The 22753-nt window shown below is 36.8% G+C and overlaps 1 protein-coding gene across 4 annotated transcripts in view; it reads left to right on the top strand.

Moving 5' to 3' along the window:
• The window catches only part of LOC149542907 (sodium-dependent phosphate transport protein 1, chloroplastic-like), a 330548-nt gene extending 314556 nt beyond the window's left edge, over window positions 1–15992 (top strand). For 2 of the 4 annotated variants that reach the window (XM_089797823.1, XM_089797826.1), the window contains 3 exons: window positions 14972–15056; window positions 15141–15290; window positions 15491–15992. In XM_089797823.1, coding sequence (XP_089653949.1) covers window positions 14972–15056; window positions 15141–15238 — 183 coding nt within the window. In that variant the 3' untranslated portion in view covers window positions 15239–15290; window positions 15491–15992. Of the gene's footprint in view, window positions 1–14971; window positions 15057–15140; window positions 15291–15457 lie in introns of all 4 variants that reach the window. The other 2 variants (XM_089797824.1, XM_089797822.1) reach the window with 2 other exon arrangements.
• The last annotated feature ends 6761 nt before the right edge of the window (window positions 15993–22753 follow it).

The following is a 22753-nucleotide window of genomic DNA, read 5'->3' as shown; positions in this document are numbered from 1 at the left end:
ACAAAGGCATGCGACTTTCAGTTGGTTTTGCATGGCCTCAATACTTCTCCCCAGTCTATGTATTGAGTTCCCTCCAGGACAATTTGTATAAAACACATCCATTCTGCAACAAGGGCTTGAGAAGCTCCCTTTACCCTATGCAATAACACCACCAAATCCCTCGCATACAGTTTCATATGCTCTTGGGTGAGAATTTTTGGCAACCTGGAGCCACCTTTCTGAAATTTGAGCAACCAATTCCTAGCTATGACACTTATGTGTTTATCTACACTCTCACTAAACTTAGCGATTGAAAGGAAAGGAGTAGACTCAGAAAAAATCTCTCTCGTTTATTCTGAATACAAATACAATTGTTGACTTGTCTATTGACAACAACATTCCTCCATCATCTTTACAAATGCATGGATGCCTGTCATCATACCTATTAACACATTCTCTAACCAGTTATGGGCACAAAATAGCCAAAGGAAATGTGACAACTTCAACTAGGCCACTCTCTGCAAGTTCTTTTATAAAGGTTTCTTTCGTCGTGTTTCTCGACCTTTCCTTAAAATCTTCAAAGTCAAATTGCAAGAGGGATGTATCTCCTAATATTGGGGTTTCATAGACTATAGGCTAGATGCATTGTCGAAAATATGGAAAGCAGACTTCATAATCACGTTTTTTTGCTTAACCAGGAAACGATTTTTAAAAATGTCACAACTACTGCAAACTATCGACAGGAGAAAGTTTTTGGGATTCACCTTACAAGCTGAAAGCACCTACAATCTCTACACGTGAAAATGTAATGTACCCAAATTGGCATCTTCTTGAGATGGATTTCCTATTGAAATTGCAATTAGGATGGTCCCTGAGGCAACCCCAAATCCTGACTATCCCACGAATCTAATAGTAGAGTTACTACCTACTGTAGTGGCCAAGGAAACAGTCGTACAGAAATATCAAAGGCCGTACAATGTAAGATAGTTCATATGGAAGGAGGGAGGTACGGTGAAAATAGAGGGTATACTGCATGGTGGAGGAGGAAGAGTATTCCATACGGTGAAGGTGCCAACATTGAGAGATGTTGCAAGCCATATGTGTGGGAATAGCCTACGCCAAGAAGTGCAGATAGTATTGTGTGCAACTTCAGTGATGCCAATACAGGTGCAAATCAATATAATGATTAAATGTCAAATATAAACAGGATATTCACCAAACACATTGATATATGCCAACACACATAAGACTCCTAGAACAAACACCAAATGCCAACAACCCAAATAATATTTGCAGATCCACTACTAATGCAAAGTTACAAATGCATCGGACAAGATCTACGGATACAAAGTAGTAAGACATCCGTGTAATACCTCCAATGACATAATAAGGTGGCAATGAACCACCGAAGCTGCGAGGGCAGCATAGGGAGGATCTTCCGCCTCTGAAATTGTGCACGAACTACCTTCAGCATTCAGCCTCCAGAAACACAAAGGCAACTTAAATCCAATCCATAATGAATTGCAATACCCAGCCATCGCTTTATAAAGGCCTCCAAGAAGCATCTATAGATTTACAAATACAAGCAGACAATATTATTTATTGTTTGTTGTATTCTCTTGATAGATTGTGTTCCAATTTTTGCATCTACGTTTTGGATCACACTTTGTGATCCATCATCAAGATGAGAGAGCTAAAGGAGAAAAATAATAAGATTGCAGACCAAGGGTGAATAAAAGGAGAAGGGAATGGGGGTGGGTGCACAACAATCAAGAAAAGTTTGAGGTCCAAGAAATTTGAAAAAACATGAGAAAAGGGGAACAAGTAAATGAATATATATATATATATATATATATATATATATATATATAGGTAAAAAATAAGGCAGACTAACTATATAAATATAAAGTAAAAAATAAGTAAAAATTCATATATATATGGGAGTATACAATAATATATATTGAAATTATAATTCTAAAATCTATAAATATAGGAAACCATAAAGTCAAAAATAAGGACAAACTATATAAACATAATGTAAAAGAGATATATATATATATATATGGGAGTATACAACAATATAAATTTAAATTATAATTCTAAAAATCTATAAATATAGGAAACCATATAGTCAAAAATAAGGACAAACTATATAAAACAATCTAAAGGATAAATAAATGTTCATGTGTGTATGTGTGTGTGTGTGTGTGTGGGCGTGTGTGTCTCTGCGTGTATATATAACCATAAAGTCAAAAAATAAGGACAAACTATATAAACATAATGTAAAAGATAGATAAAAGTGCATTATATATATATATAGTAGAAAAAAAATATTAATATAAATATAAAATCAAAGAACGAAATGATTGTGAAGCAATAGATAATTATAATTTAGAGAAAAACGAATAAAAACCTATAGATATGAAAGTGAAAATTGCATAAAAACCACATGCTATAAGAGGAGACTACACTATGCACTTTTTGCTTTCATATCTATAGGTTTTTATTCGTTTTTTCTCTTATTTATATTTATATATTGCTTTGCAATCATTTCGTTCTTTGCTATTATTTTAATATTAATATTTGTGTTCTATATATACACACACCCACACATGGGCTTTTACTTATCTTTTACACTTTGTTTATATAGTTTGTCCTTATTTTTTACTTTATGGTTTCTAATATTTATCGACTTTTAGAATTATAATTTAAATATATATTATTTTATACTCCCATATAGATATATATTCTTAAACCTTTATATATATATATATATATATATATATATAAATTATTCCCCATTTCTCATGTTTTTTCTAATTTCTTGGACCTCAAACTTTTCTTGGTTGTTGTGCACCCACCCCCATTCCTTTCTCCTTTCATTCACCCTTGGTCTGCAATCTTTACCATTTTTCTCCTTTAGCTCTCTCATCCTAATGATGGATCACAAAGTGTAATCTGAAACGTAGATGCAAAAATTGGAACACAATCTACCTAGAAAAGACAAACAATTTTAATGGATTGTAGAAAACTGCTATCTACAATATAATAAATTTTATTAATTTGGGACCTATGTTTATTAATTAAAGGTCTATTATTTTATTTAATTATCAGACCAATTTATTAACTAATTTATTACAATAAAATTGGGGACATCACAAATCCTCGCCGCCCAAAGATAGATTGCCCTTGAGCAATCTTTAATCGAACAAAAGGTCATCAACTCCAAGGTCCAAACCAACCGTGCAAAGGGTACAAGTGAATTGGCATCAAAACTTCATTGTGTCACACTGTTGACAAACTTCTGCTGCACCACTCTGACATAAACATTGCCCTATTTGGAGTCACGAGAATCTCAAAGATTCCACTCGTAAAAATACATCAATGCCATTAGGTTGATCAATCCCTTCTGAAATCTTGTAGCATAGTCAGATCCTGTTGCTCTTATGAGGAAGTCTCTCTTATGGAAAGATTGAAGTTATGCACGCCATGGGCACCATCAAAGGATGGACTACAAAATCAATCAGTGGTAGCAATTGGTCCCGCAAACAACCTCCACCGAATGCTCTAGGTTCATGATGCCATTCATGTGTCTCCAGGCCATTATCCATGCTTTCTTGAAGATTTGCAATCATGCTCTTGTTACACACACTGGCAACCTTATGAGGGTTCACTTTAACACTTCTTCAAAAGAGGGAGGCTAACAATCCATTAGAGACAACCTCGAACGAACACGTCAGGAGATTAATGCAAGAACTTGAGCTTCAGAGGGAGCACCTAGAAGATTTGATTTATTTGAGGAACTTGAGCATATTGGTTCAAAGAGAGTAGACCACGTCGAATATTTTCTCTAGTGATTAGGAAACTATATCAGCCAGAGGATTATGATTCATGGGATGGAGTTTCATGTGTATGTAGGCTAGAAGGTCTTTATACTAACACCGAGGTTGGGATATTTCTAGATAGATGGATACTTGGTGAGCTTGAGTGATGCAAACTCCAACCTCGTATTTCATGACAAGTCAAAGCATGTGGAGATCGAAAATTCTATGTTAGAGATTGTCATGTCCCCTTTCTAATAACATAATTCTAACAGAGAATTTGCCTATCATCGACTCTCGTAAGCAAATGATTTTGGAAAGAGAGTCATTTTATTTCCAGATGATTACATTTTGCTCTCGGAGAATAATAATTCAGTAAGTGGGGCCTACTTGTTCTAATATTAAATTAAGGTTGTACTTTAACTTTATAAAGTTATTTATTTAATTTTATAAAGTTTAATAATTAAAGTATATCATAAAAGATAATTCCGGAAAACTTCCAGTAACTTCTCAGCAAAGTGAATAAATAGAGGACATAAGGCACCCATTTGGACAAGCGATTTTGTGGATTCGATTTCTATTTCAATTGAGGCAATTTGTAGTCATTGGTCTGCAAATTTCCATTAGGTCTTTGGGAACGAAAACTCCCTTGGATCTGCATAACTGAGGAGGTGAAATATTCCCCCTAAGGGTTGCACATTGGAGATGGTCTTCAGCCATTTCATGTTGAAATTATTTACATATTCGGATTACTAGAAGAGTGACGTTTTGGAGTTTTGAGGATTGGCGAATTTGGAACCGGAAAACCCTCATTCAGCCGACAAACAGTAGTTCAATGATTTGTCTTGCAGATTGAAAGCATCATTTTGGAGAGACCGGCAGAAGGATCTAACGGGTTGGACAAATCATAAATTGGTCTGGATCATCCGAGATAAATTTACAAAGGGCGGAGGCGCACTTGTTTTCCCTATCAGCTTCAGCTTACCTTGCAACCAGCGGTCTCATCTTCTGAACAGTGCGGGCAAGAAGCGATTTAATTTTAAATAATTATGGACGAGTTACGAGCACATCACGGGTGTCAAGAAATAATGTAGCTGCGGTGGAAGAAGAAATGATCCATTGTCTAGCGGGAAAGGACCCCGTATTCCGACCTCTCTATGGAAAATTGTATAAAGGAGAGACGGCACCACATCCCGTCCAATCTGTGGCGACTTTGAATCAAATTCTGTATTATCCGATTACCAGGTCGAAACTCTGCAAGCAAGCAGTATTAGAACAGAACCATTTTCGGGTAACCACGGCTCAGTCAATTATCACCCAAACTGTGTGATATTGGTGGCAATGCGGTCTGAGAAAGTGAAATATAAATCGCACAAGACCAGGGTTTCCATACAGGAGTTTCCAGGAAGATGGCGACAGTATGAAGTGCATGAGTAATTACCGCACGGGTCCAGAAAAAAACGGCAGCTTGGGATGAATCAGGTTTGAAAATCTCATGAAATGGCAGATATTTAAGTACTGTTTGTTATGTATATTTTATTTGGATATTGTTATTCAGATTGTCAACATCTGTTATTACCGTGACACTTGCAATAAAATTATTTGAATGACTACTATCAATTTGTATTTGGAAAAGTTTTATGCCAAGTGTTTGTCAATCCGAATTGTTATTTAGTGACTCTTTGAGAGAGGATCTTTACAGTGGTATCAAAGCCTAGTTTCCTGCCATCCTGTTGGGTAGGACATCTTCTGCAATCATATACTAGATATTATATTCGCAGGAGGACTAGACATAAAGGCAGAGATATGGGGGAAAGACAATCACTGAGTCCACCAAGATTTCCCAAAATTGATGATGATGAAACCAGAGAGTTTTACAGATTCATGACTACAAGACAGGAAGAAATAGCTCAGTCACTACAAGCTTTGAATGCCACAATGGAAAGAATTGTTCAGCCCAGGATTCAGGAACAAGGAAGAGGTACATCTGATCATGATAATAGAAGTGTGGCAGGCTCACAGGGGGCTCCTAGGCTCAGATCATGGACAGCAAATAGGCCTACTCGTCCCACCTTCCTAAGGGAAGAAGCTCAGGAGATAGGAGAAGATGACTTACCAGATGATTTCCAGGATGATCTCAGAGCTGCTACTACAGAATGGCAGGCATTACCCCCCATGTGCGTGAACTATTGAACTTTGATCGCTATCTAAATCAAAGGAGAGAACATATGAGAAGCAGCCGCCAGAATAGGAGACCTAGAGGAGGCCATGATAATGAGTTGCAGCGAGCTGTTAGCAAACTCACTTTACCAATTTTCGATGGTAGTGGTCAGATGACAGCGCAAGCTTGGGTTCATAAGTTGGATACATTCTTGGCATTGAGGCCTATGACAGAGATAGATGCCATTAGGTACGCTACCCTGCATCTGGAAGGCACAGCTCATGAGTGGTGGTCACATGGGATGGTTACCTTGCAGCACAATCAGGTAACATCTTACCAGGACTTTGTGGATAGATTGGTTGAGCGTTTTGATAAGAAGGATCCAAAGATTTATTTTCGCGACCTAGCACAGTTGAGACAGTCTGGCAATTTGGAGGTTTATATTAGTGAATTTCAGCGGTTGTCAGTCATGGTACAGGACGTGTCTGAAAGAAGGTTAGTTATCTTATTTACAGAAGGATTGTCTGAACCTCTCAAGGGATGGATTAAGGCATTTGACCCACCAACACTGCAGGAAGCCATGAGGAAAGCACGGAGTATGGAGCTTACAGCACCTTCTAGTAGGTTCACCTCTCGGAGTACTACCTCTTTCAGAGACAATAGGAAGTTTGATAAGAATAAAGGGAAGAGCATTGAAACCAAAGGAAAATCTACTACACCCCTGCATGCAGAAACATTAAACGACTTGCGCAGGAAGAAATTATGTTTCTATTGCAAAGGCCCATATGATAGGGATCATGATTGTCCTTTGAGACCTAAAGGAAAAGCCAATAGAGTTATGTGGGCATATTACAAAGGATCAGATTCCGACAGTACAGCACATGAAGATGATCACAATGATTCAGAGCCTGAGGGAGAAACAGGGAATTCAGAGCAAAAAGAGGAACCTGAATTGCATTTACAGCAAGGGCGTTTGTCTAGCATTCAGCAGGAGGGATCTTTTAGGTTACGTGGTGTTTTAGCAGGACAGAAGGTGATCACATTAGTTGATACAGGAGCTACGCACAATTTCATCGATGCACGACTGGTCGAGCACCGTGGTAGTAAGACAAAAGAATTCGAAGGTCTTCGAGTACAAGTTGCTGATGGTTACATTCTTAAGTGTAACAGGATGGTTAGAGACATGCCGTTATGCCTGAATAATTATGAGTTCAAAGCAGATTACCATGTGGTCAATATGGGTGACTTGGATATCGTTTTGGGTATGACATGGCTACGTTTATTGGGTGAGGTCACTTTTCGACTCAAGGACATGGAGATCAAGTTTGAAGTAGATGGGAAACAGCATGTGTTGAGAGCTATCAGGAATAGTGACATCCGAACGATTTCTCTCAGATGATTAGAAAGATTGGCGAGACATGAGGATATTGAATGGGCAGCCATGCGTACTCTCATGCCTACACAGGAGGAACAAAAAAAGACAGAATATCATCCTGACATACAGATATTGAGGGAAAAGTGTAGTAAGGTATTTAGCGATATTCCACCTGGTACACCACCGGATAGAGGGATTGAGCACATCATCGAATTAGAAGAAGGTGCTAAACTAGTCATGATCACTCCGTACAGGCATCCAAAGAGGCTCAAAGATGAAATAGAGAAAACCATCAAGGAGCTTCTCACAATGGGACACATCAGACCTAGTAAGTCTCCTTTTGCTTCTTCAGTAGTTTTGGTTAAGAAGAAAGATGGTTCGTTACGGATGTGTATAGATTACAGGATGTTGAATAAGAAAACCATTAAGAATAGATATCCTATTCCACGGATTGATGAGCTAATAGATGAACTACATGGGGCATGCTACTTTAGTAAGATTGATTTGAGATCAAGTTACCACCAGATTAGAGTCAGAGAACAGGACATAGAGAAGACTGCATTCAGATGTCACTATGGGCATTTTGAGTTTGTAGTGATGCCATTCAGGTTGACCAATGCACCAGCTACTTTTCAGTCTACCATGAATAAGGTCTTCCATCATCAGCTGAGAAAATTCGTGTTGGTATTCTTTGATGATATCTTGGTATACAGTCGTACATGGCATGAGCACATGGAGCATCTAGAGACAGTATTGAAGACCTTGCAAGCAGAGTCCTTGTATGCAAAAGAGTCTAAATGTGATTTAGGCATGACCGAATTATTATACTTGGGACATATTATCAGTAAAGGAGGAGTACGGATGGACCCTGATAAGATTCGTGCTATTATGGAGTGGCCTACTCCTAAGAACCTGACACAGCTGAGAGGGTTCCTTGGTTTATGTGGCTTCTATCGCAGATTTGTTTGCGGATATTCGCGACACGCGGCTCCTATGACTGATTTGTTGAAAAAGGGAGCTTTCGTTTGGACAGCAAAGGCACAGGCTTGTTTTGACAGATTTAAGGAGATCATGACTTCATGCCCGGTACTAGCATTGCCTGATTTCTCGAAACCATTTGAACTCCAGTGTGATGCTTCAGGAGATGGTATTTGGGTTGTTTTAATGCAGGACAAACACCCAATTGCATATGAGAGCAGAAAACTCCGTGGGCCAGAGAAAACATTCAGCATTTACGACAAGGAGATGTTAGCTATCATGCATGCATTAGCTAAGTTCAGGCAGTACTTAGTAGGTGGTAAGTTTTGTATAAAAACTGACCACAACAGTTTGAGACATTTCCTTGGGCAAAGGGATCTCAATGATAGACAACAGAAATGGGTGAGTAAGCTTCAGGCATACGACTTTGATATATCCTATGTTAAGGGCACTCAGAATATAGTAGCAGACGCCTTGTCACGAAGACCACATCTTAGCACAATGGTAATGATTTTTGAGGATTGGAGGCATCTGATTATTGCAAAATATGTTAGAGATCCATGGGCATCTGGGATAGTTGATGGGACAATTGTTGATACCAGGTATACACTTATGGATGAATTGATTATTTACAAGAGCAGGATATTTTTAGTCCCAGGATCGAGGGTGAAACAGTCCATTATGCGAGCTCTTCATGATTCACCTATAGCTAGTCACCCCGGATACTTTAAAACATATAGACAGGTGCAAGAACGATTCACTTGGAAGGGACTCAAGACAGATGTATTGCAGTATGTCTGTGAGTGTCCTGTTTGTCAGCAGAATAAGCAAGAACACACCTTCCCAGCAGGACTCCTACAGCCACTTCCTATTCCAGATCAAAAGTGGGAATGCATATCCATGGATTTCATTACCGGGTTGCCCAAGGCTCAAGGTCGTGATTGCATTTATGTGGTGGTAGATAGACTAACAAAATATGCTCATTTCTTTCCCATCACCACTACTTATACCGCAATACAGGTAGCCGAAGTATTCTTCAGAGAGGTTTTCAGGTTACACGGGATACCCCGCAGTGTTATCAGTGACAGGGATAGTAGATTCTTGAGTCATTTTTGGCGAGAAGTGTTCCGATTAAGTGGCACTGAGCTCACACCCAGTACCAGTTATCATCCGCAAACTGATGGACAGACAGAGATAGTAAACAAATGGGTGGAAGGCTACTTGAGGAATTACGTGGCTGATCAGCAAAAGGCTTGGGTAAGATGGATTTATTTGTGTGAATATTGTTATAACACCACTTTTCACATGTCTATTCAGATGACACCTTTCCGAGCATTATATGGGTATGATGCACCGAGCTTTATTGACTTATTAATGGGTGACGTCTGGGTTCCTCATGCTGGGAATTTGATTCAAGAAAGTAAAGACATTATTAGCACTCTCTGGGATAACATAGCACGGGCACAGAATCAGTATAAGCAATATGCAGATCAAAAGAGGACAGAGAGGAGCTTTGAGGTGGGTGACATGGTTTATCTAATGTTTCAGCCATTTCGACAATCTACTCTCAAAAAGAGTGGGTCAGAGAAGCTTAAGCCTAGGTATTATGGGCCTTTCAGGATCACCAGGCGAATAGGGGAATTGGCTTATGAGCTTGAACTTCCAGCAGATAGCAAAGTATATAATGTGTTTCATGTATCGCGCCTCAAAAGGGAGTTGGGACAGAATGTGGTACCTTCTACCATATTAACGCCTTTGGATGATGAAGGGAAATTGATCTTAGTGCTGGAATTCATTTTAGAAAGCAGGGAAAAACAGCTCCGCAGAAGGGTAATCAAAGAATATTTGGTTAAATGGAGAGATCTACCAATTGAAGATGCTACTTGGGAAAATGAAACAATTTTGCAGCATCCAGCTTTGAGATTGCTTGAGGGCAAGCAATTTCAGGAAGGGCGGACTGTCATGTCCCCTTTCTAATAACATAATTCTAACAGAGAATTTGCCTATCATCGACTCTCGTAGGCAAATGATTTTGGAAAGAGAGTCATTTTATTTCCAAATGATTACATTTTGCTCTCGGAGAATAATAATTCAGTAAGTGGGGCCTACTTGTTCTAATATTAAATTAAGGTTGTACTTTAACTTTATAAAGTTATTTACTGTAAAGACCCTCTCTCAAAGAGTCACTAAATAACAATTCGGATTGACAAACACTTGGCATAAAACTTTTCCAAATACAAATTGATAGTAGTCATTCAAATAATTTTATTGCAAGTGTCACAGTAATAACAAATGTTGACAATCTGAATAACAATATCCAAATAAAATATACATAACAAACAATACTTAAATATCTTCCATTTCATGAGATTTTCAAACTTGATTCATCCCAAGCTGCCGTTTTTTTCTGGACCCGTGCGGTAATTACTCATGCACTTCATACTATCGCCATCTTCCTGGAAACTCCCATATGGAAACCCTGGTCTTGTGCGATTTATATTTCACTTTCTCACACCGCGTTGACACCAATATCACACAGTTTGGGTGATAACTGACTGAGCCGTGGTTACTCGAAAATGGTTCTGTTCTAATACTGCTTGCTTCCAGAGTTTCGACCTGGTAATCGGATAATACAGAATTTGATTCAAAGTCGTCACAGATTGGACGGGATGTGGTGCCGTCTCTCCTTTATACAATTTGCCGTAGAGAGGTCGGAATACGGGGTCCTTTCCCGCTAGACAATGGATCATTTCTTCTTCCACTGCGGCTACATTATTTCTTGACACCCGTGATGTGCTCGTAACCCGTCCATAATTATTTAAAATTAAATCGCTTCTTGCCCGCACTGTTCAGAAGATGAGACCGCTGGTTGCAAGGTAAGGTGAAGCTGATAGGGAAAACAAGTGCGCCTCCGCCCTTTGTAAATTTATCTCAGATGATCCAGACCAATTTACGATTTGTCCAACCCGTTAGATCCTTTTGCTGGCCTCTCCGAAATGATGCTTTCAATCTGCAAGACAAATCGTTGAACTACTGTTTGTCGGTTGAATGAGGGTTTTCCGGTTCCAAATTCGCCAATCCTCAAAACTCCAAAACGTCACCCTTCCAATAATCCGAATATGTAAATAATTTCAACATGAAATGGCTGAAGACCATCTCCAATGTGCAACCCTTCGGGGGAATATTTCACCTCAGTTATACAGATCCAAGGGAGTTTTCATTCCCAAAGACCTAATGGAAATTTGCAGACCAATGACTACAAATTGCCTCAATTGAAATACAAATCGAATCCACAAAGTCGCTTGTCCAAATGGGTGCCTTATGTCCTCTATTTATTCACTTTGCTAAGAAGTTACTGGAAGTTTTCCGGAATTATCTTTTATGATGTACTTTAATTATTAAACTTTATAAAATTAAATAAATAACTTTATAAAGTTAAAGTACAACCTTAATTTAATATTAGAACAAGTAGGCCCCACTTACTGAATTATTATTCTTCGAGAGCAAAATGTAATCATCTGAAAATAAAATGACTCTCTTTCCAAAATCATTTGCCTACGAGAGTCGATGATAGGCAAATTCTCTATTAGAATTATGTTATTAGAAAGGGGACATGACAGAGATATGGTGCAAAGGAATGCTATTCAATTGAAGTACATTAGCACTGAAGAATAGACAACCAATATTTTCATCAAGCCTCTTTCCAAAGTGAAGTTTGTGCATTTTCAAGACAAGCTTCGAGTTGTAGAGAATGAATCACTTGCTAAGAGGAAGTCTCAGCATCAGTAATTCCTTGAGATGTACTTTAATGAATTCTTCTCTATGAGGGAGAAGCTTGAGGTACAATCCCTTTGTTAATGAATTCTTCTTTGTGAAGGAGAAGTTTGAGGTCAATCTCTTGTTAATTCACTCTTCTCTGTGAGAGAAGTTTGAGGTGCAAGCCCTTGTAGAATTTTTGTCTAAGATGGAGAAATTTGAGGTATCAGCCCTTGTAGCATTTTTCTCTAAGACTAAGGTATCAGCGCTTGTAGTGCATTTTTCTCTGTAAAGGAAAATTTTGAGGTGAAGGCCCTTGTTACACCCTTCGGAGTAGCTATGGTGGATCCACCCTCTAGCAGTACCTATGGTGGATGTCGTGTGAGAGAATCCATGACTTAGCACTTGTGTTTATTCACCCTTTGGGAGTAGCTATGGTGAACGTCATGATGATAGGACGACATCGCTTTGAATGATTTTGTGATGGGAACTTGTGCTCATTCTAATTTCCAGGCATGGGAGTAGCCATGATGGACCCACCCTCTGGGAGTAGCCATGGTGGAGGTCATTTGAATGACTCTGCACTAAACACTCATGTTGCATCACCCTCTGGAAGTAGCTATGGTGACCATCATCATCAAATGAAGACATCACGTAAGTGATACCGTCATGAACACTTATGTTTGTTTGCATTTCTATTCATGGGAGCAGCCATGATGGAGCCACCCTCTAGGAGAAGCCATGGTAGACATTACTCTATGATAGATATCTGAGTACATCCTCCCTATTTCAGAGTGAGTATAGAAGATAGTGTTGAGAGTACAAATCTGAAACATCTAATTGTCTCAAGTGATGTCTTCAGCCTATGATTGACTATTGAGTTGGTATGATCGGTTATCTATGAGAACCAATTATCGAGAAGGATTCCTCCCTAGTTAAGAGGGAGTGTTACTTTTATTGTAGCTATAGTCGGACTCCTTCAAGCCGACATAGATAACACAAAGGTTGTGATAATATAATTATATTGAAATATTTATTTAGATAATATAATTATGTATTAACTATAAAATTAATTATATATAATATATTAAGAGCTATAATTGTAGCTTATGGATTTGATTGTGCAAGTGTTTTTTTCATCTGATGTTTGGAGTCACACAGATCTATCATTATCAGGATGAAAGAATGAAAACTAGAGGAGAAAGTAGCAAAGAGGGAATTAGAATATAGTGGAAATGCCTTGTCATGGATTGGATGTACCTTGCAATACAGCAGAAATGGGCCACATGCGATCATGTGGATGCATTGAAAATTGGTGGAAGCACCATGTTGAATGCCCCGACAAAACAAAGAAGAAAGGCATATGGGTGGTATAGTGTATATCATGACGAGTTGCAGGGCAGATTTGCTACGAAGGCAGAATTGCTCATTAAAAGAAGCATATGCGACATGACTAATGGGCAGTGCTTCAAAGCAGGTGGATAGACAGACAATATAGCATGGCGGATGCGCTGAATAATGTTGTGGATTTGCCGAGCAGGTGGTGGATGTGGGTTGCACAAGAGAAGGGGTGGAAATGCCAAGCTAAATGGTGGATATGCTCAAAAAGAGTAGATGAGATATGCATAAGGGCAGACGTGCTCTGTTTTATGGCAGATGAACACTGTGAAAGGGTGGATTCATGAAGTGAAGCTGCAGATATGCTTCAGTGGACACCACATGTAGGATAAGAACATGAAGAGAAATTAGGGTTCACAATTGTATATAGCATCTCACACAATTTAATCAGAATAAAATTTTGACATGTATTGAAATTTGGTAGCTTTTTTCTACTCAATTTCCTGGCTTGAGTTGGTAGTCCGCGGTAATTTCTTGCAATTGAAGCATTTTTTTAGGTCTTTAGCTCCTTAACAGGCACAGGTCATTGAAGCCATTGAAGAACACTCATCATTTTATAAACCAAGTACATTACATCTCGTATATGAGGATAATTTAGATTTCCAAGTCCACGATGGAGGCAAACCACCTTGCATCCTTGCACCGTATTTAGGGCTTCAGGGGGGCACTTCTTTCTAAATTTTAGTGTGATGCACGATTACAAGAGTTGGATTCAGCTCCTGATTATTTGGCCAATTGTTTACTTGACTTGGGACTCCAACTCAAAAAATTATAAAATAAAGAAAGCATAAGCATAGGCACACATGATTTACACTCAATTTTCTCACTATAGCGTCAGTCTCCACCATTTGTAGGCCCTGAACCCTGAACTGTGCAGAAAGCACAAGTAGAGGCACACATGATTTACTCTCAATTTTTTGTAGTTTCATTTTTTGCCACTCATTTGGTGTTTCAAACAACCATGTTTGACTCGCCTGCACATGAAGGGTATCATTTCCAATTTTCCAGTCATGGACGGAAGTACTGGAATTTTGTAGTTGAGACTTAAGGGTTCTTTTAAGTCGCTTGTGACCAATCACCAAGGAAGTTACTGACAGCTGAATATTCGCCGAGTCTGGGTTGCCAGGACATCCCGTGCCTTGGCCAGTCGTCAGCAGAAGATGAAATAATGCATATTGTATTCCTCAAGAACTAATAGTTTTAGTTTGTGAATTAAAGTAGACCTGGCATCTTTTTTAATGAATACGATTCTCAACATTCACCATTCTACGAAATTCTCAATATAAAATCGAGATGCATCTGTCCCTTTATCCATGATTCAAAATTTGAGTTTGTGTAAATTGAGAAATCCTGTGGATGCAGTGAGAACATTCCTCTTTTGTTTAATTCTAATGAATCAGTTGCTTCTTTTATCGGCTTAAAAAAGCTTGTACGTGAGGCTGGGAGTGGCACTTTTGTCATCTATAAGATGTCCGTCTAATGTAGAGATATATGCATGCGCAGGGTGTATTGCTGGGCTTGTCAAATACCGCGGGAGTTCTTGCAGGTGTTCTTGGTACTGCAGCAACTGGATACATTCTACAAAATGGTATGTATCTTGATATACCTATCTCAGATTTAATTCAAAAATCCGGATCTGATTTTCAGATGCGTATTAATTTGAGCTGTGCAGGGTCCTGGGATGACGTATTCAAGGTGGCTGTTGGGTTGTATCTGCTTGGAACTGTAATATGGAACACCTTTTCAACAGGAGAACAGATCTTTGACTGACGCTCATCTTCAACCTTACTCTTCATTACAATCTGTTAAATGGAAAACCCAGGTAATCTGCTTCCTGTTGTAAAGACTTACTCTTATCAACCTTGGCTTGATTAACTATGCACTAAACAATCTTTTTCCCCTGTTTCGATTCTTTATTTTAAAAATTGTGAAAATAAGAGGACTTTTGGACTGAGGAATTTGCAGTTAATTGAATAAGGCGTGATGCAGGTCACTGAAACAAACAAGTGGCTTTCATTTCAGCAGGTGGGAGGCTGTTGATATTTTAGAGACCCAGCGGCTTATCCTCTTCACCCATGATAAAAATAAAAATAAATGAGATTGGGACGTTTTATACATATATTTAGTACTACAGTGAATCTGACCTATATTTCAGTCTGAGTACAATACTCGATAGAATGAAGCGCAGCTAATCTAATTCCCGTTCAGAAGATTAACAGTCCCTGCAGGACGGATCTGGCCTAACTACCAAAGCTGGAAACTTTGCAACAAAATTTTATTTGATTGCGGTCAGCTCCTATGCTCACGCTGTGCTCTTTTCTTACATTTATCATTTATACTTAAGAATGTTAAAATAGGAGTTTTATTCGATTGCGTTGAATGACACTGCCAATAGCACATGGAGTTGTTGAAGATCAATTATTTCATGAATCTTTCCCTCCCCATGTTACGTAAAATACAATATATTCAGCCCGTGCTTTGATTTTAATTAATCGGAAGAAGAAAATTCAACATTTTACAGAAACCAGTGACAGTAAAGAAAGGGGTTTCCGCAAGAAATTCAAGATGATAATAGCAACAAAATAACACGTTCTTTGAATTCTAATGAGGAAGGGGTTAAAAAAGATCAAACTGCAAATAATGTAGATGGTACTATGGTATATCATTCGATGCAAAAATCTCTAAGTGAATTCATTAAATGACAGATGGGTAAAGTTGAGTTAGGTTATGGAGTTAAAGATAGTTAAAGATTTATGTCTTTATGGTATTGGATGCAAATTTATAATGAATGAACAATGTTCTAATATTAGATTTAATTTATGATGCTGTGATGAACAACAAATTGAATTGTTATTTAATTTAAAATAAAATGGATTTTAGTCAATTGTACATCACATAGTTTAAAAATATCATATTATTAAATATTTATAAACATGAAATAAATTATTAATAAGGTACAACATATTAATTTCAATATTACTAAATATTTATGAAAATGGAGCTAAATTATTAAAAACATACTATATATAATTTTCAATATCACTTTCGCATATGTGGACACATGATGAGGAAATTAGATGCCTAAAATGTAACATTAAAAAAATTATTTTTAAATATTTTAAATGTTCAAAATATGTTTAAAAAGCTTGTGACATGCATAACATGCATATACAAGCTTTTGAAATGTAAAATTATCTATTATAAATAAAATGTGGTCATCAAATTTAAGTTAAAAATATGGAAAATTAGAAAAATGCAACACTAAATGCACCATTAGTGATCAAAATTTGAAGATAGAGATTGAATTATGTAGATTGATAGTAAAGTTGCAATAGTTTTTGACATTTTAGGAGATTGAGAAGGCTTATGGACTCTCGGACCTCTTACTTAAATTAGCTATAGATTTTTAATTGACTTTTTCTTTCTGATTTGACATATAACCAAATAATCACGATAAAATCTATTAATAAGATATCAAAAGTCATAAAAACATCCTACATTCAAGCAAGTCCCTTTAAGAAAAACTATTAAATCAATACCTATAATGGACAAGTTAGTGATTGAGACTTAGTGGTGCCAAACTTTGGATATATTGAACCTTAAAAGTAATTAATCAAGTGATATAGTCAAATCAAAAAAAAAAAACTCGGGCATTTCAAGTTGGAATAATAACCATGAAGATCCAAAATCTCATAAAAAAAGTGAGTGTCAACATAAATTAATAGCATATTACTCAAAGTTTAGATATCAATGCTTTTGAAATTTGAGTGTGTTCATATGTTTCTCTTAATCTTTTTTTAAGCATATAAGAACTTATCATTATTTATTAGAGATTTGATAACTTGAAGCTGATTTTTCTTTAAAATGATTACTAGGACATAAATCCACTACTAGCTAGAAGACTATAGCCTTGAAAATGATATCATTAATCCCTCCCAAGGTCTTCCGTAGTTAACATCTACGCATCCATAGACCTAATAGAGGTTATGCATATTATCCAAATAGTCGATCTCTCTTTTTTTCTTTCAGTAATTTCCTTTCCTTTAGCTTTTCGATTTTAGATCATTCTCTCATGAGTACCTGTCAACTTGTAAGCAATGGGACTTGCCAATAAGTTGGGGGTTAAGGCTAACCTAGATTTAAAAAAATAAAAAAAATCTTAGGTCCCGAGGTGGAAAGAAAAATCTACAATTTCTAGCCAACAACTCCCTATAACTATTCATTCTAGCAATCTTCAAGAAGAGTTAATATGTAAGAATGCATAATATTTTATGAAAACATCATCTCAAATCCAAAAATTACTTTGACTCTAATTGGATTAAAAGCACACAAATTGGTATGAATGGTAAAAACTAAAAATTCTAAGAAAATGATCAATTTCCCATCACAAAATAATTCAAAATAAATACATTGTCGATCCATAGAAAAATTCCATTTCTCATTAATAAATGTGAGACCAGGTAGAACCTAGGAAAAGAGATGAAGACAACAAAGATTCAAAATTGAAACCAAACATTAAACCAAGATACCTAAAACAAAATTAAAATAGTAATCTAATGTCACTAACTAAACAAGTAACAAGCAAGGATAGGGGAAAACTAGAACTAGAACCCTACTAAAAATATAGCTAACTAGATACCCACCACACTATAAACAACTCAAACTATGTTGGAAAAAAAAAATACACATGTTGCCTCTTAACTAATTTTTCATTGTCTAAAATAGTAAAACCCCACTCAATGTGGTTCTATAGAATGTAAACTCATACTCATGTAATAAGTTGAAATAAAAGTTGGACACAATAGGCTCACTTTCCAAGCACAAATCTTGTAAAATCAATACTTTGGGTCAATGTCCTTGGTTAAGTGTAATCTATAAGGACATTTTACTACTGCAACAACCATATTCAAACTAAAAACACATCAAAATACAAAGAAGAAAGGAAAGATGCAACCTTGATCTACTCAATTTCTAGTTACAGGTGCTCATACAATGTGATTTCATGTTATGAAGTTCATAACTCATGGTGTGCCTCTTAATATTTCTCAAATATATAATATCATAAGAAAGAGTTCATTACTTGTTTTGATTAAGTAAAAATAGGTTTAAAAGGACCTAAAACCTTTTACAAAGTATCAGACATAAACAACTAAGAAAGCCCATGAGGAACTGTGCATCAACACCAAAGAAACAGAACAAACTAAGACAAAAGCCTTAATACAAAAAACGGAAAAAAATAGCAAAAAAATAGCACTAGGACAACTGCAGGGTCTTTAATAAATCAACAACCTGATCTACCAGGATATTCATGTTCACCGCAAAGGCCTTTAGGTCATCAATTTCTTTGTCTTCCACAACCTCTAATTTCTTTGAATTTTCTCTGGTGCATTTACTGGGGCCATGATCCTTTGTCCTATTCTTAGACCAATGAATTCTCCCCTAATCCAGTTTGTCCAACAAAGTTTTGATGTTGTTCGCAACAGTCTTCAAAATGGAGCAACTCTGGTCAGCAAATTGTTTAACTTTTTCCATGTTGTCAACTTTGTTTTCGATGGCATCCATCTTTTTTTGCATATCCTTAATCATTTGATCATTAGCTCTGCTCTTCATCTCCGGAGGTGGGACTCTTTTCATTAAATTTTTGACTTCCTCAGCATTACCAATAACCTCAAAGAGTTTGTCTATATGCTGACCAAGAGTCCTCTCCCCTCTAGTAGTCTTGCTTAGTTGTTCGAAGTCCCTCCTGATATCATGTATTTGATCCTTCAAACTGGTTATGTCATTTTTCATCACATCTAGGTTTCCAATGATCCCCTTCATATGCCCCTGTTCATCATAGTCCTTGCATTGTTTAAAGTTTTCCTCATCCAAATCCATAGTGTTTCTTTTAGTATCTGTGTCCTTGGTGCCAATGTCATTAGTCTTCCCTTGAGAATGCACTTTCTTACCTCTCAGCACCATCCTATGAATAAGAGGCTCGTCATTGAAGGGAATGTTCAAGGCTCTGTCAGTCTTCTTCTCCTTAGTGACAACCAATTTGCCTTTGGTTTTCTTCCCTTTAACCTTCTCAAGATCCTCCTCAGAATTTGTTTCCATCTCATAATCCACCTCCTTACCCTTACTTTTCTTAGCAAACGAGCTCCCAGGTGAGAGGATTTTCCTCTTCTTGTCAATCATCTCCTCATCTTCATCCTCTGTTTCATCTTCATAACCCTCATCCTGATCACTCCCCTCAGTATTACACTCCAGGGTTTTTTTTATTGATACGGGGCCTATCCACTTTTTTGGCTTTAAGAAGATTCGTGATAAGCATCATCAAACCCGCATGGCAAGCATGACCCCCATCGGGATTGTTCTGAATAGCCAGAATGGTATTATCCAATGACTGCCTTAGGTAGAAAGAGAAACTATTTCTAACTCTATGCCTAAAATGGTTTACCGGCATCAAATGGTGCCCAAAAGTCTTGGTAAACCAGTCATCAAGGGTTAGGTATTCAATCACAACAAACATCACAAATATCCAAGGTCTAGAAATTGAGTGAGGATTAAAATAGGAATTGCCAATTTGCACCAACCTATTTCTTCTTGGTTGTCTCCACAAAGTCATCGACAATACGATCAGACAGCTTCCTATCCCTGTAGAAATTGATCATATGCAGCTCAAGACCGGTGGCTTTAGCTATAATCTCCTCTATAACTTCCATTCAAACATCAACTTAGTTCATTACTTATTATATTATATAGGGTGAACACTTATTAGGTAATTAATTAGAACACCATATACGTGATTTCTTATTTGTGAGATTCAACTTTGTAAGAAAACACCTTTGAACCAAGCAACCCTCATCATTACTTAAATGGGAAAAAGCTAAAAACCCAACTATTCATTCATTAAAATTGAGATCAATAATCTAGGGTTATTTTCTTGTAGGAAAAAAAGATCTAAGTGGGTGTCAAACATCCACTTAGATCATGTACAGAGAATCTTGTAGAATTTTTATAAAGATAAAAATATTACTTTTCATTTCATAGAACATAAGTAAAAAGAAAATTAATGGTGATACATTTTGTTCTCTTTCATTGTAGTTATTGTCATGCTCTTGTTGATTGTACAAATCTGGAAGAATTTGTTTGAGATTTACATGATAGATCTTGTATTCATATTACATGTGATTTAATTAAATTTCTAAATTTGAACATATGTGTAGTGTTTTTAGTGTTTTAAGCATTTTGTGGCACTATTATGTTTATCCTCATTATTTGACACTAATATTATACTTGGATAGAAAAATAATAGCCTTAATATTCTTGACTCCATACTAGAGTCAAAGATAGTTCTCCCTTGTATCTCTCCTTCTTAAGGCTTCAATATACCTTTGTTCAACTATATCTGTTGTAAGGGTGTCCTTTCCTAGATAGAATCACTTATACTTCTTGTGGATTTTTTCCTTGTTTGGAGATGTTTATCCATGATTAGGACCTCTCCCTTTCTTGAAAGTGTATGTGTATGTTTTCTAATGGATTATACCTTCTTGGTGTTGGAAGTGTGAGAATTATTTATTGTAATGTCACTATTTCATCTCACCACAATTTATAATTAGTTTAGCCTATCATTAGCCCTTGTAGGCTAAGACTGATGGTTAGAGGGCGCAGTTGGCAACACATGAGGCCTAATCTTATATTAGAGCATCAAAGTATTCAATATTGTTTTTTATTTGGTTTAGTTTGTCACACTTACTATTCATAGTAAGTTGTTTATCCAACATTTCTATATTTGGAAGGGCACTTGGATTAGTCTTAGTTGCAATATCAACCCTTGGCACCATTGTCTTGATTAGGTATTCAAGGGTTTACTAATTATAGTAGGGTGGTGGTTGATATAGAAGGGTCCTTATATTTTTAGTAAGAAAGTTGGATTTGCATCGAATAAAATGGTTAACCTCCAAGTTTAGACAAGGAAGAAATTTTATAAATTCACTACTATGACCTTTAATGGATGTAGAAAATGTACCAAAGGATCTTGAGGAAGATCTTGCTAGATAAACTCCTTCAATTGCTTGAATCTTTGATCTTAATTAGAATGCTTGAAAGGATGCTTGAAGGCTCAAAGCTTGAGAGCTTGAATGGTTGAATATTTCAATGATAAACTTGAGGATTGGATTATGCAAAATAAAGAAAATGGAGGGGCTTATATAGAGATCAAAATCAACTAACTCTCATAGGCCAATTGTCATAGGATTTTCTACCTAATTATCTATGTTGGGTGGATATTTTACAATAGATAGATTTTGTGAAAATCCATTTCCCAAATAGGTAGACTGGCCATAGTGTACGAGACCAATTATCTCCTACATTAGGGAAGGTTCCCCCTTCTCACCATTCCTTGGATCAACTCAAGAAGCTAAGAGTTTTTGTAAAGGATGTTACAATATTTTCTCCTCTTTTCAAGTTCTAGGAAGAATCCACTTATCCGCAAAGTATGTAATGGGAGAAATTAAATCTCTAAACTACATTTCTACCTAATAGCTGAAAACTTTGATACTGATAAACCAACACCAACTTAAAGGTCAATTGGCAGTGCACTGTTTTGGATCTAAGTCCCATTTTTCTAACTTATAAGAAAAATCACTACCATTGGGGTACAATGATTTCTAGAAGTAGTTGATCTATAACTTAGTTTTAGTTTTAATCTATTATATAAGAGAAACCTCTACCATTGAGGCAAAAAGACTTCCAGAAGTAGGAAAATTCTAACTATTTTTCGTGAATTTGAGATGGTAACACAAGCTACAGTCAAAGCATCTAGTTTATATATTACCACAACCACTCCGGATCAAACCTTCTACTCTGATTGCTTCTCAACTCACTGTGATCTATGATTAAACACATAATAGTAACATGAATCATAGAAAATAGGCTCAAATTACAGTCAAAGCTTCTAATTTGTGCTATCACAATTCACTTTTCTCCCAAATTGGTACTACATAATGAAAGTTATGCTTGCAAAAGTCTAGTAGGTCTTTCTTCCATACAAAAATATAAGATTTTTACAATGAGTGGGGCACTCCTTATATAGGAAGAGAAGTGAGAAAGAGGAGGAAAAAGTTGGAGCAACTCAACCAAGTTTGACCTAGTCTACCTATGTCAGAAGAATTATTGGAATACATGTCTGAAGGTTACATGTCTGAAGGACATATAATCCAATTACATGTGATTGCATTACATGCATTTGAGTTACATGCGATTGGATTACATGTAACCCATCATCTACATCTACAAGGAAGA

This window comes from Cupressus sempervirens, chromosome 8 (genome assembly GCF_028749045.1).
Source record: "Cupressus sempervirens isolate cs-2001-9-10 chromosome 8, ASM2874904v1, whole genome shotgun sequence".
Classification (NCBI taxonomy): domain Eukaryota; kingdom Viridiplantae; phylum Streptophyta; class Pinopsida; order Cupressales; family Cupressaceae; genus Cupressus; species Cupressus sempervirens.
This window is presented reverse-complemented; position numbering and strand designations above follow the sequence as displayed.